This window comes from Anopheles bellator, chromosome 1 (assembly GCF_943735745.2).
Source record: "Anopheles bellator chromosome 1, idAnoBellAS_SP24_06.2, whole genome shotgun sequence".
Classification (NCBI taxonomy): Eukaryota; Metazoa; Arthropoda; class Insecta; order Diptera; family Culicidae; genus Anopheles; species Anopheles bellator.
Genome location: NC_071285.1, coordinates 39,995,626 through 40,014,554, shown reverse-complemented (window position 1 = coordinate 40,014,554; position 18,929 = coordinate 39,995,626). Strand labels below are relative to the sequence as shown.

The following is an 18,929-nucleotide window of genomic DNA, read 5'->3' as shown; positions in this document are numbered from 1 at the left end:
GAAATTCCACTCGAATCCGCTTTGTGTCACTGCGGTTGGCGCAATTACAGATATGAAAAGTTCCATTCCGAACCATTTTTGGCGGGAAAAGTATAGAGAACGTACCGTAAACGCATTAGAGAACGCATTAGAGTTTTTTTTCTTTTGTATTATAGAGACTTTGAGCTGTAATCGCCTAACATTCGTCTCTTGCATTAGAGAACAGTGAATTAAACAATGAACACTGCGAAACAACACCCCGCCATTATGCTGCCGCTGAAAGACTGTAAATCACAAAAAATACTAGTTTTCCGTTTCAAATCCATTCACTTTCGGTACATATTTGTATTTTTATTTTGTATACTTTGTTTAAATAACGATGAGGTGCTTCTTTCAGCTCTACGATGAGGTGCTTCAACATCTTTCAGCACTTCGAGTGCTACGAACACTTATTGTCCCTTGTCTTCCTAATGCTGCCATTGTTCTTAGGGGGAAAGTTCTTGCAAAATCTGGAGATACCAAAAGTGACTATTTACCGGTTTCAAGGATAGCACAATTTCATTTAAGTACCGAGAGTAATTGTAAGTTAATACTTATAGAACTTTCCACCAAAGCACTTGACTAGCAGTTTAGTTCCTGCGTAGACGGCTCGGTAGGGTAAATGTTAAGGCACTAACCACAGCATCATAAAACGACTCCACGTGCACTGTTGTCGCTTATGTAATGAAATTTAATTCGAATTTCCTTCGAATTACATGTTCTACACACTTTTAGCACCTTAAGTACTAGAGCAACAAATAATGTCTTTAAGTAGTCTCCGTGGAACATTAACATACACGTACGTCAAACATGCACGTACATAAGCGCGGGCTTAACTATGGTTTAAAGAAAACTTTTTCCTTATCTTGATAACAAAAACAAGCAATGCACGATGGATGTGTTTCCCTGAACAATACGCCTATGAAAAGATCAGTAACTACTTATCCGTAAGTTTAAGGCCACTCCACTGCACACACGAGGTACTTCGAGATACCCGACAGAACTCAGGGTTAAAGTGGAGGTACGGGAGCTTTACGAGATTTCAGGCCGCAGGCCACCAGCAATCCTGCACTCAGTTCGTCGCCGTCGGCTTTGTCGTAGCTTCTGCTAGCTGCTTTTTGATCTGCTGATGCTTCCGATTGTGAGTCTGTGTGTGCAAAAGATGCAATTAAGAGTGCTTAATAATTCGTTTAATAACACAAAGAATTATCATTTACCTCCTCGGCGATTTTGAGAAGTGTGTTGAAAGTACTTTTGCCAGTTTGCTTCACCATTCCATAGAACACTTTGGGACCACCCTCGGTGGTTAGCAGTTCGTATGGTGTACCAAACTCCACGCATCGGCCGGCATCCATCACCAGGACCTGAAAAACACAAGCATAGGCGGAATGAATCGGTCGTTCCCTAATTTTAGTAGTCACACACAAGCTACCTTGTCCGAATCCATCACCGTGTTCAACCGGTGGGCTATCGTGAGCACGGTACAGTCGCTGAACTTTTCACGAATCGTCTGCTGAATCAGCTGATCCGTTTGCGGATCTACATTGGCAGTCGCTTCGTCCATTACCAGTATTTTGTTTTCCCGCAGAATGGCCCGTGCAAGGCACACGAGCTGCCGCTGACCGACACTAAAGTTGCTGCCACCTTCGTTGATCTTCGACGATAGCCCCGAAGGCAGTTCGTTAACCGCTTCCTCTAGTTTTACCTCTTTCAGAGCACGCCACAGCTTCTCGTCCGGGTACTCGTCGAATGGATCGAGATTGTAACGCAGTGTGCCCGAGAACAACACCGGCTCTTGGGGAATAATTGACAGCTTGGCGCGCAGCTCATGCAAACCCATCAGTTGCGTATCTCGCGCATCGATTACGATCGACCCCCCATTGTACGACAGCCGGAACAGTGCATTGATGAGGGACGATTTACCCGCACCGGTCCGACCCACGATACCGACTTTTTCGCGTGGCGAAATCTCAAACTCTAGATCACGCAGCACTTGCTCACTGTCCGTGTCGGGCGCATAACGGAGGGACACTTTGTCGAATTTAACGCCACCCTCTGCGGGCCAGTCTGGTGGTGGTTTACGATCCCCTTCCGACACGAGTGCCGGCTCCGGGTCTACGTCGTCGTACTCGACGACACGCTCCACCGATGTCATGGTGTTTTCTAGCTCGGCCGACTGACGCATACCCCACTGCACCATTCCCGTCATACCGAGGGCTTGCGTGATGGCCAGCCCCACATTTCCGCCACTGTCACCGCTAATGAAGAACGTCAGCGTGACGATCGCAATGTAGATCACACAGAACACATCCAGGTAGAAGCCGAACGCACGCGATGTGGAGATGAACAGGTAGAAGGCCGAACTGTTGAGGTCCTGGTGCGAATCGAACTCGTGCACGAGAACCTTTTCGGCGCCAAACGCACGGATCGTGGACAAACCGGACAGTGAAGCCGATAAATGCGAGTAGATTGGCGATCGGGCTGCGAAAAACAAGAAGGTGCGGATTTAATGCGAATGTGGATTCTTATAAACCATTCCTGGAGACTCACTGATGGCCTCGACGCGTTTTATGTTGCGTGACGATAGTAGATAGAATGCCCGCATAAAGTAGAATATGACGCCAATGGCGACCGTCGGGATGAGATTGTACGGGTTAACGATCGCCACCACCACGACGATACCGATCAGCGAGAGGAAGATCTGGATCACGTCCACCGTAACGCTCGGCAGATACTCATCGATCTGGCCCATGTCCTTCGAGAAGCGGTTCAGAATTCGCCCGGACGGGTTCGTGTTGAAGAAGTACATCGTGGCTCGCGTGATGCCATTGAACATGGCATCGTGCAGCTTACGGGATGCCTTCATTGCTGTCTGTAAATTCGAAACGGAGAGAAGGTAATTGGTTCCTCGTTATTCTAGAGCCAAGACGAACTTGTAGCCACCCTATGACTTACCCGGAAGAAGAACATACTACGTGCGAGCGTAATGACCACAGTTGCCACCGTAAGGGCGGTAAAAATGTAAATGTCGATGTACTGATCTTCATCTTCGTTGCCCGACGCAAACGCCTCCCGGACGAAGGAGAAAAATTGTGCAATTCCACTCATCGGTGTCGGTTCGACCATTGGTAACAGATCATTGGGTGAACTTGAGGTTCCATTCACCATCAGCGCGGTCCCATTGGCAGCTAGGTCTTCGAGTAAGGAGCGTCCTTCCCCTCCGGCAGAATTGTCCACTGACTCGGGACTTTCTTCCACTTTGTTAACCCAGTACGTCAGAAAGTAGTCACCGCCGGAAGCGCAGAGTTGCGACAGGAGGAACATGAACAGAATGGCCGACACCACGAAGTAGCCACCGCTCGCCCGAAAGTATGCCCGATACACATCCCACCCGATCGAACCTTCTTTCTGCTTTTCCCCGATTGCTTTCGCTTCCGGGGCGTCAGCCTCGGGGCCACCACTCGAATCGACGCTCGATTCACTGTTCTGGCGCCTGAACAGGCTACCGGACCGTTTGAACGACTCCGTGTCGGTGCTGTCGTCCTCCTTGCCCGACGGTGCCGCCAGCAGCTGAGCAAAGTCGTGACCACTTTCGCGCAGCTTATCGTACGTACCGACCGCTTCCACCCGTCCGTGCTTCAGAACCACGATCTGGTCCGCGTTCTGCAGGTACTGCAGCTGATGCGTCACCAGGATCACGATCCGGCCACGCAGATAGTCACGCATACAGTGATCGAACAGGTGGCGGCCAACGTGCGAGTCTACGGCGCTCAGTGGATCATCGAGCAGGTACACTTCGGCCCGTCGATAAACGGCCCGGGCTAGGCTAATGCGTGCCTTCTGCCCGCCGGACAGCGAAACTCCCCGCTCACCGACGATGGTTTTGTCTCCATTAGCGAACAGGTGAAAATCGCGCTCGAGAGCACAAGTCTTCACCACGCGCCGGTACCGTTCACGATCCATCGGCAATCCGAACAGAATGTTCTGCCTCACGGTGCCCGAAAAGAGCCATGGTTCTTGCGAACCATACGACACTCGACCGTTCACCCGAATGTTGCCCGATTCGAGGGGCAACTCGCCGAGAATGGCATGGATGAGGCTCGATTTGCCCGATCCAACCGGACCAATGACGGCCACAAGGGTACCAGGCTGCACGTGCAGATCGACGCCATCGAGCGTCAGTTCGGTCGCTTTCGGGTCCCAGCGGGCCACTGCCTTCTCCACCTGTACGCCCGCTTCCGACAGGTGGTTTTTGCTGACCCCATCATCCCCGGCACCGGACTCCTCCTTCAGCCCATCCGATTCGGAGTGTTTGATTAGCCGGTTGTTCGGAAGTGCCGCACCCTTCTCGGGCGGGAGCCCTTCCGTCGACACACTGGAAGACACATTGTCGTCCCGTTCGTCCGGCAGCACCATCGACACACCGTTAACCGTTGCGATTTCTTCGTACTGCATGAACTTCTGGATGCGCCTCACGGACACGAGCGCCTCGGCGAACTGGGCAATGCCCTGCGGGAAGAAGATGGTCATAGTGGCGCGCAGGATGTTGTAGTACGCCGTGATCGCGAACGCTTTCTCCGCGGTCACAACCTCACCAAGCAGTGCGTACGCCACAAGGCTGATAAAGATAGAGACGCGCGTCGTGAACATGATGAACGAGAGCAGGATGCCGCGGATGTAGGACACGTAGCGTATCACTTTGATCTCCTTCCTGTAAAGGCACGGGAGGACATTAATACTCGCATGCTGGTTCCCACAGTCATGAATGAAACTTACTTGCGAGCCATCGCCACCAGCCCAGCGAACGGTTTCTCCCAGGTGTACATCTTGATCACCTGAATGCCCTGAATGATTTCGTTCATCAACCGAACGCGCTCGTCCGTCCGCAGCGCCGTACGCAACCGAAGCACGGACGTTTTCTTTCCCAAGTACGCCTGCAGCGGGATGAACATAAGTAGAAAGATCACCCCGAAGATTGCGGAAACTCCAATCTCCCGGTACATCAGGTACGTCACAACGATCGTCTCGAGTGGCCCCAACCAGAGGTAGTGCAGAAAGAGGACGGCCAGATCGAGGCGGCCGACGTCATTCGATAGGAGATTCACCACCTGACCGGCCGTCGTGTCACCGAGGGCAGTTTTACTTAATCGCAGTGACTTCCGGTAGATCATACTGCACGCGGCCACACGCAGTTTCATGCCAAGATGGAGCTGTGAGAGCATGTACGGGTGAATGAAAAGAACGTTGATAGCACTGCACAGCACGACGGCGGCCGCGTACAGATAGGCTTCGCTGATGTCGTTATCTTGCTGGCGCGAGTAGTACGCCACCAGTTTACCCAGAAAGAAGGGTTGCGTCACTCTAGAACGATAGAAAAGAGGCACGGTAGGTAAATGAGGTCGAATCGGACGGGCTAGTGGGACTCACTTGAACAGCATCTCCATTGCAAACAGCATAAGCCCGAGGTTGGCCACATTCCAACCGAACACCCTGCTACCGGCCCGCAACAAGTTCGGCTCTTTGCCGCTCGCGCGTGCCTTGCTTAGTTCCGCTTCCCATGCCGTGCAGAGCCGATTCCCGAGTCCGTCCGATTTGTGGTCCTTCAGCGGTTGGTACAGATCGTCAGTGGTGAGTTCTTTTTTGTAGCCCTTGAAAAAGATCGGTATCGTCCAGCCGAACACGACGTACGACAAAACATTCGCCTTCTGCCGGGGGCATAGCTCACGATCCTTGTCTTTCAGTCCCTCCATCACGGGACACTACACGGACACGACGGCGCCCTAGGAAAGAGGACGGTAAAGAAAACGCGAGTCTTAGGTGACGATAATAAACGGTCATAAAAGCAGATTAAACACGGACACAAAATAGAACACAAAACGTCGTGTCGGTCATTCTCGGGGTGTCGGGTTAGCTGATTACTGGCTGCAGTTTGATAACGCGAACGCCAGCCTTATGCACCGATAAGTCGAAGAGCCTGCCTCCTTTCAAACAGCTGGTCATGGACAGAACACAGAATGTGTTTGGACTGACGCTTCACATCTGCATCAGTGGGAAGTACACTGCACAGAAAAGGTCATTGGTAAGGTTATCGGAAAAATGTAGCGGTGAAGTTAAGATGAGCCCACTGTTTTCTTGTGGAGAGAGAGTTCATTGATACAGAACATAAAGACGGTACTACAACGAAAATGCGCCAAGGGTTAGGTCTCTAAGGTCTGTCCTGCTCTAAAGATTTGTTTTTCCTCATGCACCATGCTTTAATTCTCAGTAACCATTGGAGCAACCGTTTGCTCAGCGAACACCGTTGTGTTAAAATGTTGTTTAAGAACCCTGCTTCCTAGGAGAGACCTTACTACATTAACGGAAAACCATTGTTTTAAAAGGCAATTTTGTTTAAAATAAGTAACCGAAAAAGGGTCTGCCACAAGAACCTTCAGAGAAGCAGAAAAGCTGTCCGGTAAATAGTAAGAATCGCGGTGAAGGCGGCCACATCGTGGCGGCCAGCCACTGGTCAGGCATCCAAAAACCATAAACAAACACCTTTGGTGCTTTAACGTTTCTTTTAGTGTCGTGCGTGTTCGAGCGGAAACTCCAAGCTCGTCTGCCGAGATGACCTTTCCGAAAACAAAAACGCTACATTTTCACGGTCTACTGAAGACCTGCAAGGAGGCAAACAGACAGTTCTTACACGCAACATGGTGCTGTTGCTCTACAGAAGTCAGTTTTTCACATTAAATAACGAGGACCACCGGAAGCTACCATGGTTCTTATCGTTCCGATCTGGTCATGAGAGCTCTGCCAAGTGCTCTCGAGGGCTAAAGGCAGATTAAACAATCATCGACATCAGCTACATCATAATCCAGTGCTAATCGAGTTGAATCACAAGCGGTACAAGCCACTTCAATTCGACCGGAAGACATAACGGCAGGAAGTACACGTGAAGCCCTTCGAGCAGCTTTCTGCAGGATAAGTTTCATGAATCACCCTGGAACGCAAGCCCAGGTAAACTACGGTGAAAGTGAAACTTCCAAATCAATAACGTAACGTAGTCGCGTGGCGCACCACCTTTCCTTGAACTTGCTGCCCGGTGCAAAGTTTTAGCTTCCAGAGGTTCGCGTTCTTCCGATGGAGGCCACAAAAGTGCACTCTTTCAGCGTTCTGGAACCTAACCTCTTTCGAACATGAAAGCGCATCCACCGGGCGTCGCAGGACACATCAACATTGTGGCGTGGCCCAGCATCGACAACGGTTACGGATAGTTACGCGGTTACGGTGATTGATTTGACCTCCTACAACATACTGGCCACGGAGCAGGGAAACAGTGAGAGGTATGCGACCTCAACGCTGTCCAACCATTGATGGGTTTTGATAGCACTCCGCTGCATGCAATCGTGCAAAGTTCGAACCGATTAATGAACAGCCGGCCGGCGCAGAGGGGTAAAGAGTTCCGCTAAATATATCCATTGGCGCGATAAAACGCATACCGGTGGAAATATATCCTCATTGAAGGTGTTTTTTTTCTTTTTAGCACGTAAGTGAAACACAAATCAATATTCGTTTCATCAATATCAGAAGGTACTTCCCCTGTATGACGCCGGTCCCTTGCATGCAAAGGGCAAGGTTGTTATTAAAAAATCGAAATAATTCAGAGGAAGTGTAATCAAATGAAGCATATTTCGAACGAATCCTTGCACAAGCCTTCCACAGAATGCATCGCGTTCTGAGAGTGCATCGTCATCGAAGAATTAAATGCAATGAGTCGCCCGGCACGGGTCGCCTCGGGGTTATTTTTACTGATAAACGTTTATGAGTGGGAACTGGCAAGCGCCCCGAGCGGACTAGAGCATTAATCATTATCAACTAATTAATAACAAAATTACCGTCCAGTGGTGTGTGCATAAATCGTTGACGACCCATCCCTGATAAGGATACACCATTGATGGCGCGTGTGTATCGTGTTTCTAATGACAAAATAAACCCTGTGCCCTTTTCTATGCTCCAACCAAGGGTTCCACTAGTTTTTATGATCGTCAACAAGAAGAGGGAGGACCTTCAGAGGCAGACAAATTATCCTTCCAACGACGCTGGACAAACAGACAGAGCTCATTAGGCAATGAAATTTGTTACAAAGTGGAGCAAATTTATATCAGCTCTTGGCAACAAAAACAAATTGTCGGATATGGCGGAAAACTTGTTTCACAAATAACATCAAGATAGTTAAGGGCTTTAGCCAAGGCTGTTAGACACTTCTCTTAAAAAAAAGCTAAGGTGCGGGATTTTACTATCGAAATTGCGAGATAAATGGGGACAATCAACTTTAAGATGTTTTCCATTCATAGGTACGTGGTGATTATCAGTGATCGAATTGTTGGAGAAGATCCCTTATCGCTAGTCGTCAAAAATATGTCCCACAATCTTAACGGATGTGAATGGCAGATATTAGCACGTATCACGTAATCTATTCAATGTGTTGTGAAATATTGGACCAAAATCGTCCACATAAGAGCTTAGTGCAACATCGTTCAGCTGACAACGAAGTTCACTTAACTCTTTCAGGACCATGCGGTACCTTAAAAGAAGACGATCTGTTGCTTCCGTTGGCAAACGGAACCTTTGCCACGTACGCCAAGTATATCTCAGTTCCACCTTATCTTTACATACCGAATAACATAATACAATTATGAAAGCATGACTGTGTACAATTCGATCAGTCAGCTGGAAATTTATGGTTTATCTTTTCAAAGCGTTAGTACCTTAAGAAAAATAAACAACCATATTTGCATTATTCCCGCAATCAAGCTGCTATCAGCGGTATCGGGTTGTGAGGGCAGTGGACAAATGGTGGCAATTTCCGGAATATTCTGGCGCCATTGTTTCTCGGTGGTGTGTATTCTTCGCCAGCAACAGGCGTTATCAGGCGGGCAAAACCATACGGCAACAGTATAGTCCTATCACGTTCGGACACGCTTTTGGGCGTTAAATTGAAACACTGCGAACAACCACGATAGCGTATCTTTGCCGACATTCTTTGGCCAGGAAACCTCTTCTTCACTAAAACACTGGAGGCATGTGCCTTGCTTGCATTTTAAGCTACTTCTCGGAAGTCCCATTCCCTCCGACTGCATCACTTCAATCAGTTGGCGAGGAAAAGCTGATCGAATCGTGAAACGACATGCTTCGGCCTGTCACTTAACGGACAATTAAACCGCGGGATGCGGGTCGCGCTTCGTGCCCTCGTTTTGATCAAGCCTACAGAGCTACTCGCGACGTTCATTTTTCATCTTTTTCTTAGAATTTACAAAACATGAAGGCCCACGACTAAACGAACATCCGAATCCGATTGCAAACGGAAGGAAGCTAACCACGGAAATCTACTGTACCTTGCGGCGCGGAAACATTCTAACATGAGGCCAACCGAAACGCGAACGCTCGATTGAAAGGAACTGGAAGGTGATATATTGATCATATTATTTATGTACCATTCATCGCAGATAATCGTGGGAGTTTTACCTTCCTTTTTACCACAAACGGAACGTCCGCACAGTCGGAAACGGAGGTGAATCGATTTCCTACTTTAGGCCCAGTATTGTTGGTGAATAAAGGCGAGAAATAACTGTCTCATTTTCAAGCAGCCCGTACAGGAGCCCCTACAATGGGTTCACGCTAATCAATTTGAACAAAATGAAGATGGTGCTTAAAGGATCGAATTAACTCCCCTTGAGGGGCCGACGGTAATTGAATTTTACTCCAGGCACTAATTATAACCGACCAACGGCCATTAGCCAGCAAATCTAGTGTTTGCATCTGTAGATGTTTACATCTTTTTTTCACTGGCCATGTGTTTCATTTCCGTTTTTTGCGTGACTTGCATCTGTGCAATTCTATCTTCTAATTCTACAAACAACGAAAGAATCCGACGCCAAACACAGTGAGTGACATAATTTCCGCTGCTCTACTTTCCATTTCACCTACACCAGGCTCGAACGTGTCCAGTTAACTTGAAAACGGTACTTTAAAAACCACTTCGCCAAAGCGGGGGAAAACACAGCAACCTGTTTACTCGCTTTTACTCACACGCGACGTGATGTCACAAAACAAAAATGTTGATCGTCAGACCACGTGATGCCCATGGTTCATTTTAGTAACATAAAATACGAATTTTTCACAGACACCGACGAGTGGGAAGCAGAAAATAGATGGTTCATCAAAAGCATTGTGACACACTGTACCACTGCGTGAATAAAATTGTCACATTGCCAAGAACGCACAGTTTGAAGCCGGCGAAGCGGTATGCGATATTCGGCGACTGCAAAAAACGAAGTGGACCACACGACGCCGAGACACAAAAGCAGGGGCACAGAGAGCGGTAGTTTATGTAATTTGGAAACAAAAACCCCAAGTGGTGATAGCAACCGAAACGCGTAAAGAGACCAACACAAACCGCGCGTCGGGCCATACATTGTTTCGAGCGCATATCTCGTTCTCGCGAGGGATCATCGGAGATCACCGCTGGAACAATGCTTCGATCGATGGCCAGCGTTTAATGCCCTTTTTTCTCAGCGAACCACACAACACACATGCCCCCAAGGCTGCATGATGCATTGAATGATATTAGATTATTATTACCTGCGAGCTATGATTGACTTCCGTTGTGTGGGGGGCTATTCTTTTTTTACGCCGATGATCCACCACCGTACAGCGGGATTCTTCAGTTCGCTGGTCAATCGTTCGTCAACAATCGAGAATCCAATTTGCTACACCCGATTCACTCCCCGTGCTAACTCTGCCATCGCAGCAAACCGAGAATTCTTCGAACACCCGTCACAAACAGCACTTGAGCCTTTTTCGGAACAGGGAAATGATCACTTGATTGATTGTTTCATCCAAGCTAACGCAATCCACGTGCGTACGTACCCGATTTCAAGGGTTACTGTGCGTGGTAAATGTTGAAGTCGCTCCTTTGACACCTTTTGGTTCACTGACCTTAAGTTTAAACGCCTTATGTTCAACACGAGCAGAGGAGCACACCTGGGCGGAATGATTTATGATTAATGATTTATGGCGGAAACGAGGCAGAGGACCGACCGCACCGGCCACGACTGGACGAATGAGGACTGAAGTTGATCCGCAATCACAAAAACCGGCTGATCGGGGAAACAGCGTGCAAAGACCGGCTTCTTCGTCAATGAGTTTCAAGCCAGCTTCGAAGTGGATTATTCTCTTGCTTTAAGGCAAACACTGCTTCGCGTTCGTATCAAATAAAGCACTAAATAGGAAAGAAAATACGTTTGAAGCGATAACACTTGAAAGTCTGATGTAAATTTGAATTGCGACACATTTTTGGTCGAGTTAAATCGTGAGGTAACTGAATTTATAGTTATATACAGGTGCGGAAATGTCAAAAATTCGATTCTGTGAAATATTTCACCGTTAACGTTCACGAACCCGTTCACAAAAAACAAATAAAATCTATTGAAAACGCAGCACTCGGTGTTTTTATCAGAAATCGTTTTATTAGACTGCTCAATGTACTTTGAAACACTTAGCAAACTTCCCACGGCGGACATGTATTCACTCTGCTTGTGGTTTCGTCTCCTGTGCCAGTTCGTTGAATTCCGTATGGATGGCGGCAATCTTCTTCAGCTGCATCAAATCATTCAGCAGCATGTGAATGGTTTGCTTGGTTTTCGGGTAGTTTTTGGCCGTTGGTGACTCCAGCAAATCTGCCTTCTCGTCGTATGCTTCCAATCCTGCAACGGTAAGAGGTAAGTGACATGAAGTCGTCAATTCATCTTCGCAAAACTGTGGCCGCCTCTGAACGTACCAATAATCTGCGCCTCGATCGCCTGCAACCTGCCGCTCGCATCGTTTTGCTGCTTTTGAATGTGATCGAGCAGAATGGCCTGACATTCGGCCGGATCGATCGGCGCTTCCGGCACCGGGACCTGTGGCATTTGCTTCTGCTCCGCAGTACCACCCTCCGCCGTGTGCAACTTTTCACCAGCGTCTCCAGCGCGCGGTGGGCTTTTTTCCCACTTTTTCGACCAAAGATACATCTTCGGATGGTCCTTCCGCTCGGCGATGTTGATCTTCACCTGCAGACTGTGCATGAAGCGCTTCAGCTCCATCAAGTTCCCGTTCAGGGTGTGCGCGTTCTTGAGAATGTCGAAGCGTTGCGCATGCCGCGAATTGGCCGCATGATACCGAGCCACCGGCAGCTTCCCCTCGTACAACCAGTCCTGATCGTGTACGTACCGTTTCGACGGACGAACGCGGTACGGATTGCGACAGATGCTGCACACGTACGTGTCCGGCACTTCAGTGTCCTTGAAAAAGTTCTGGCAGACTCCGTGCTGCCAGCACAGGCAGATATCGCACTGCACCATGAGGCCATCTTCCTCCGTGAACTTGCACACACAATTGATGATCTCCTCCTTGCGCATCCGTACGATCTTGATCGCTTCGCCGTTGTCGTCGACCAGCGAGCCACCCATGCCGAGGCTGCTGGAGGCGTTGATAGAATCGTCGTAAAAGGAACCACCCAACTCAGAGCCACCACCCGCCCCGTACGAATAGCCACCGCTTTCCGGCTCTTCCGGCGGCAGCAACGGACGATTGAGAAACGAGCGTTGGGCCACCTGTTTGGCGCGTTTGTTGTCCCGTTTTGCCGAGGCTCTCTTTTGTACGATTCCCCGGCGCACCTTGTTGCTGCTTGAGCGTCGCTCCTTTTTCAACGGAAACAGCTTAATCTTTGCCAGCTTGCTCTGTGTCCTTGATTTGTTGGACGCCGAAGTGCTGCCGCTAGCGCTGCCCGGTGTACCCTTCCCGGTTTGATCCGCTCCGGTGAATGGTTCGGATTTAAGCATCGACACGTCACCCATAAATCCGGCGGCGGCTTCATTCGAATGATCCTGTTCCTGTTTGATCGCCACTCCGGTCAACCGGTGCAGATCGGCCGCCAATTTTGTTTCGTCCTTAACCTCCGATCCCGGTTCTCTCTTTATCTGTAACGCTTCATCCTTGCGGTCTTCCTTTATCGCAGCTGAAGGCGTCTTTAGTGCACCGGCCGCGGATCTGCGGACAATCTTGATGGGAGTATCGAGACTTTCGACCGGCGTTCGCAGTGTGGCCAGGTCCTGCATATTTGGTATCTCTCCAAGGCCTTTCGCCAGCTCCTTATGATAGTGTTTGATGTGAATCTGCAGGTGGTTCTCTTTCCGGAACGTTTTCAGACAGTCCGGTTCGGGACACTGCAGTAGGTTGTCGATAACCTTAACGCGCACCGATCCGATGTTGATTTCAGTGTTGGTCAACTCCGGCACGGGCACCGGTTTCGAGAAGAACGCGTCCTTGTATGCCTGTGTGTACTGATAGAACCCGAGGTCCTTGGCCCGCCTCTTATGCAATCCGAAATCGTACGTCGCAGTGTCGTACGTGCCACCTGTTTCGGCAAGATACTGTTTTACCTCCTGCCGGGATCGCAACGGCTTTCCGTTCGGATTCACCAGTACCACCTCCATACGTCCGAAGGCTGTCACACGCTGATATATGTGCTTTGTCCATCCTTCCGGCAGACGCCAGTCGGGCACCACTACCGAGCATATTTTCCCTCCGATCACGTTCAACTCGGCCGACTCCCCTACCGGGTAATCGTTGTACCAGTGGCAACACCACTCGCCTTGCTGCGGTATCTCCGGAAGTTCGCTCAAAGTCATCACCTGCGGAATTTGAAACTGAGCCAGTGACATAAGTGGAGCCGGTTCGTCGCCTTCGGTCGCTTCTACTTTCACCGTCACCATCGGTACTGGAAAAGATTTATCGGTCGCTTCCGGTTCCTGCCGAATGCTCGTATCTAGCGGACGCTTGATGCGGCTAATGTGTTGAGATTTGCAAATCTTCGCGAACCCATCCTCGAACATAACCTCGTACATATCGTTCTCGAGCACTCCCTTGATGGTGGCCTTAAACTTACGCGAATCACTCCAACGGGCAAACACCCGGTCCCCCATGCTGAAAGTGCCGTGCTGTGTGAGTGGCCGCAGCCGCACACTGTCCATCGGAATCCACTCGTCGTTGAGGATAGTTTTCGATGTGTCCGTCTTATCGAACTGGACCAAAACTTCGCGCTCCTCGGTGTCCACCTCGAGCAAGCTGGCCGTGTGCCATCGCCCGCTAAAGTCCTGTGCTTCGATCTTCGTCCCTGGCGTGAAACTGGTAAGCTTCTCGGCTCCACCACCACTAGGGAGCACGTCAGCACTAGCCACATCCGGGCTGCTAGACTTCCGCGCCATAGATGCTTTCTTGGATGTCTGTTTCCTGGGTGAGGAAACGGCAGCAGCAGCTTTGGATACCCGGCGTGGTTTCTTTCTCGACGACGATGCAACGAACCGACGGGCACTGCCTGTCCGTTGGATTGCCGGTTTGCGTTTCAATTTGCCGCTGTTCTTGCTACGAGCGGCATTTGTTGGGGGGTTCTGAGGGGTCGGTACCACGACCGCAGCAGCCTGCGGTTCGGTGCTTTCCTTTCCTGGCGCCGTATCACCGTCATCATCGCCAACCTCGTGCTTACAGTTATCTGGTTGCTCATCTTTCTTGTCCGATTTGCTGACCTTGTTTGGCGCAGAAGCAGTCTCTATCTCCAATGGCCCCTGTGTTTCCGGCGATGATCCAGCGCTTCGAGCGGTCCAGGGGAAAATCGAAGGAACGGCGCCGAACTTGAGCACGTACTTTTTGCCCTTAAACGTCTGAAAATCCGCTTTCCGGAAGTGGCGGCTGCACACGTTACTGATTTTGTCGAGGGAAAAGCCTTCCGGCAGATGACAGGATATAACCCACTGCTTCGCTACCGCTCTGTTTGCCGGAATCTTGTGGAACGTGACGCCACGGTCCTCCTGACGGGTCGCTGTCGACGCACAATCAGGGACGATACATTTGCGACCTCCCATCTTAACTAGATTCTAACAATGCACCGGATGCGAGTGCACAGAAGCGTATCATTTGACGATAAAAGATGAAGCACAGCCACAACACTTTAGCGACCGAAAAGAGGTGACGAAATTTTGGATTATTTTCTTTTGCTTAATTTTGCTGCGTCAATGCGAAGCTTGGGTTTTGACGGTCTTTGACGTTTCTTTGGCGTCACAACGGCGAGTGACAGCAGGTGTCAGTGGCGTCGTAATGTGTAAGGGACAACCATAGCTAGCGCCATCTATCGGAAGCAAAAGCAGTCTAATCTATTTCATGGATTTGAAAAATGATGTTTCCTAGAAAATATAAATGGTACTTTTTCTAAAAAATTTATGTTGAAGAGAGCAAGTTACTCGGAATGGATCAGCAAATGAATCTTCCAATTAAGTGTAAGGAGCACTATAATATAAAAACTTGTAATGCCAGCTGCGAGGTGACAAGCGTAACCGACTGCTCTGTCAGCAGTAATAATTAGAGTTTACTAAAATTATTGCTCAGGAGCTTACAGAGCAAAAGTGTTGTAGTAAAAGCATGGAAATGATATCCGCTTCGCTAACATAACGGTACCTGGTATTACGCAAAAAATCATCCAATTCGTGACATGCAACTTGGGCCTTTAAGAAGTTCCTCACGCGGGAATAATTTAAATCTGTGTGCTTTCGGAGGGGATACATAATTGACTACCCAGTTCGATGACTTGACATTTTCATAAGACCCACAACGCACGAAGTTTCGCGTAAAATCAATGTTCGAGTGAAGGATAATTTCTCGCTTCAACAACTTCACAGCCATCCGCTACCATCTACGGAACTGTTCTAGTTTTAAGCGGCGTCCTTCGGTAATCCAAAACAAAACAAAAATGTTTCCTAACGGATCCGAACAATGCTTTCCATGGATGATTATGCAACCGATGGTATGTGGTAGATTTGCATAAATTATCAAATCACGAGCCGATAATTCGGCCCACGGTTCACGTACGGCCAAGCTACGGAAGGGCACACCATAAAGAAGGTACGTGACCGGCTACGAGTGCAACACATGCACCCCGACGCCCGGTGCATATGTAATCCAGCCGTGTTCGAGATGTTTCGTTCCGTTTTGCCAATGACAAATCACAATCGGGCTGATGCGTGATGATTTGAGGTTAGGCGTGGCGCTAAAACAATTGGAAGCGACTGCAGTTGACGCGCGATCGCTAAATCGTGCCCTGCCCTTGCTAGGGCCATAAATGCGATATTAAAGGACACAAAGTGACCGATTTATTTGGGTCAAACGACGAGGAATAGGAATCCCGCCGTTTCAGTACGATGCGATCGTCATTGTTGGTCTTCTTGTATTTTCAAAACATTCCACCTACCGGTTTCGGGACGGCAAGCAAGTTTATTCGCAGCACGACCCACCCAAAGATGGACGAACGATCAAACAAAATCCTGTTTTGTTCGGCTGGCTCACCGGACGGGGACACGACTTCCTGTTCGGTTCGGTAACGCACTAATCGATCGATCGATCGATCGATCGATGGCTTTCTTCTCGCCTGAAAATGAAAACGGTTTTCCGTTTTAAATTAAACACGAAACAGGTGTCCGATTTTCGTGCGACAAAATCGTGAAGCGGAATTAGAATGCGGAAATTATGATCTTTCCGATGGGCTCCCTGGCGCCGTACGTGGAGGTCCGTCGCAGACCATCTTCAGCGGGGAAAAGAGGCGGCAAATCATTTGTGTGGCTCCTATTGGGCGCGACGAACAGATTGACCTACTGCGAAGCAGGATCATCTCGTAAATCTCCCGAAATAGATAAAAAGAAATGAATATTTAAAAGATGACTGATAAATTGCTTTTTTATTGGAAAACTATCAACCTGCCTTATGATCACACCTTCACCACCTGTGTCCTTCTGTTTCGCGGCTTAAAAGGTACGGACATTTTGTTGGTTACCATTTTAAAATGCTTTCATTTTTAATTCAAAGTCAATTACATTTAAGCACAAGGTGACCGTTATTATTTACAATCGTAAACCACTTCACAAACGGGGAAAACCCTCAACAAAGGGACTTCGATAGTTATCGGATTGGCTTCAAATTCTATTCCACTTTCGAGGAAAATAATGTAGCAAATTGTTTCCCGCGCCCATTGCGCAACAAATCGATGCGGAGCGACGCGTTGAAGCGTTTTGTGCATTTGCACGGTCCACCACCGCCAGGACCACGAATGAGTTGTGGCGATAAAACGACACATTAAGTGCCGGACAAACATTATGATGTGCAGAGATGCAGAAGATGCCGTTGTTTCCTTGCCGCCGCCGTGACGCCGTGATACCGACCTTCCAAGGCTCCACCAAAGCCAACGCGGGTCTCCGCTAGTACGTTGAACGCAAATATATTTTGGCGACAGTCCCCCGCGCCCACCCTCGCACAGCGGCGGCGTTTCGCCTGGCGTAACGGAACCGCGCCGCGCGCCGTGGCGTGATTTAAATATTTGTGTCCACTTTCTCCGACGACGCGCGACGCCCGACGATGGCCCTCTTTGGGTGTTTGGTTAAATGATAATGCAACCGGAGGGCAGATCGCCACGGCAGCGGCCATTTTGAGAGAGCTCAAACCGGGTGGAGCGGATCCGAGATCCCAGAATGCTTTCCGATCGCCACGGCCCGGATGTTGATGAGTGTGCGCGCGTTACCGAACGCTGAAAGTGGACCAATCAGTGCGAGAAATAATTCACACGTTTCAGGTTGACGGATGGGTGGCACCGCAAGGGATCAAGCCCCGGTTAACTCGCGGACCCATCGGTTGCACAATTCGCGTCATCCAAACACTGCCGCTACGAAAGGAAAGTGAAATCACAATCGTCCCGTCAGGGCCCCCGTCAGGGGTGCAGAGTGAGAACTCCAAGGGCCCTTTTTTCTGTCCATTACCAAGTCTCCCACGGGACGGAGCCGGGTGAGCATGAAGATCCCCCGAGAATGGGCGTCGAAGATCAAGTTGAAGGTGGCTGCGCGCAGACACGACACGTTCCACCGGCCACCACTCGGAAGACCGGCACTAATAATGAGGCACACGGATGATCGACGACGAGGTTGATTCCTCGTCCCACAATGCCCAAAGAGCTGTCAAAGATGGTGATGGGGACCACCGATAAGGCGCGGATCCTCTTGACGGACCTCGCAGCGTGATCGTGTGCCGGTTCAACGAGTGCCCAGGGGTCGGAAGGTGCTGCTGCCCCACTGTGAACTGTGACACTGCAGAGGGCACGACGTTCGACAAGCCAGGATCGGGAGATTAATTGACCGTAGCACGAGCGGACTCTGATCTGATCTGGCCCACGGTTCTAAGCCACAGCGTTTAGCGTTGAGGTAGGCTCGTTAAAAGGCGATTGTTTAGCTCCGGGCAGCAAGAATCGTTATTGTAGAAGAACGTTTCGGGGATGATCACGTGAAACGGTCGATCAAGGCACTTCTTTTCATCGTCACGCTTCCCGGGATAACGAAACCGTAGACAATCTGCGGAACAAAGTGCGGAGGTGAACGAAAATTTAGACAAAGTGGCAGCTTTTACTTTCGTCCGCAAACCAAACGGGCTGTGAAAAGTGGTAAGCATGTGTGATAAATGGGATGACCGAGGCAGAGGAGTGTTGTCCGGTAACCAAGCCCACCGATTGAGTCATAGTTTTCCGCATCGCGAGCTTGTGACGGTTTTTTTTGTGTGGACCCCTTTTCCGATTGCTAAGTTGTTCCGGTTAGTTTGAATTGTCTAGGATCGGTTTGACCATTGTTTTATAATTAATAAAAACGACAATATTAATTTTAAATCAAGAGCTTACCATGAAACGGACACGGATTAAAAATTGGGACACTTCGGAGCAATTCTGTGCGAGGGTCGCAAATGTGCGTTGCCCAGATCACGATCCGATGAATCGATTAGCGGGGATCGGGGCCTCCTTCAAGGCGTCC

General features: G+C 49.4%; 2 protein-coding genes across 2 annotated transcripts; both read right to left on the bottom strand.

Annotated features, from left to right (window-relative positions):
* Positions 1-369: 369 nt before the first annotated feature.
* On the bottom strand, positions 370-5,768 carry LOC131216392 (probable multidrug resistance-associated protein lethal(2)03659). Its single transcript, XM_058210872.1, has 9 exons — positions 5,446-5,768; positions 4,795-5,379; positions 4,340-4,729; positions 3,168-4,273; positions 2,974-3,065; positions 2,569-2,890; positions 1,451-2,499; positions 1,236-1,382; positions 370-1,165 (listed from the first exon to the last, which is right to left on the bottom strand). Exons 1-9 carry the CDS (start codon positions 5,766-5,768, stop codon positions 1,091-1,093), a joined length of 4,089 nt encoding a protein of 1,362 aa, XP_058066855.1. The 3' UTR covers positions 370-1,090.
* Positions 5,769-11,575: 5,807 nt separating this feature from the next.
* LOC131216394 (uncharacterized) lies at positions 11,576-15,092 on the bottom strand. Its single transcript, XM_058210875.1, has 2 exons — positions 11,840-15,092; positions 11,576-11,765 (listed from the first exon to the last, which is right to left on the bottom strand). The coding sequence occupies exons 1-2, from the start codon at positions 14,958-14,960 to the stop codon at positions 11,587-11,589; spliced, it is 3,300 nt and encodes a 1,099-aa protein (XP_058066858.1). The 5' UTR covers positions 14,961-15,092; the 3' UTR covers positions 11,576-11,586.
* Between the last annotated feature and the right edge of the window lie 3,837 nt (positions 15,093-18,929).

What these genes read in the sequence shown, in the direction of transcription:
- LOC131216392 (XM_058210872.1), bottom strand. Translation starts at nt 5,768, where the DNA reads ATGGAGGGACTGAAAGACAAGGATCGTGAGCTATGCCCCCGGCAGAAG. An exon ending in AAAACGCGTCGAGGCCATCA is followed by an intron (nt 2,500 to 2,568) that starts GTGAGTCTCCAG and finishes TGTTTTTCGCAG; the next exon opens with CCCGATCGCCAATCTACTCG. An exon ending in TTCTCAAAATCGCCGAGGAG is followed by an intron (nt 1,166 to 1,235) that starts GTAAATGATAAT and finishes TTGCACACACAG; the next exon opens with ACTCACAATCGGAAGCATCA.
- LOC131216394 (XM_058210875.1), bottom strand. Translation starts at nt 14,960, where the DNA reads ATGGGAGGTCGCAAATGTATCGTCCCTGATTGTGCGTCGACAGCGACC. An exon ending in GATCGAGGCGCAGATTATTG is followed by an intron (nt 11,766 to 11,839) that starts GTACGTTCAGAG and finishes TTACCGTTGCAG; the next exon opens with GATTGGAAGCATACGACGAG.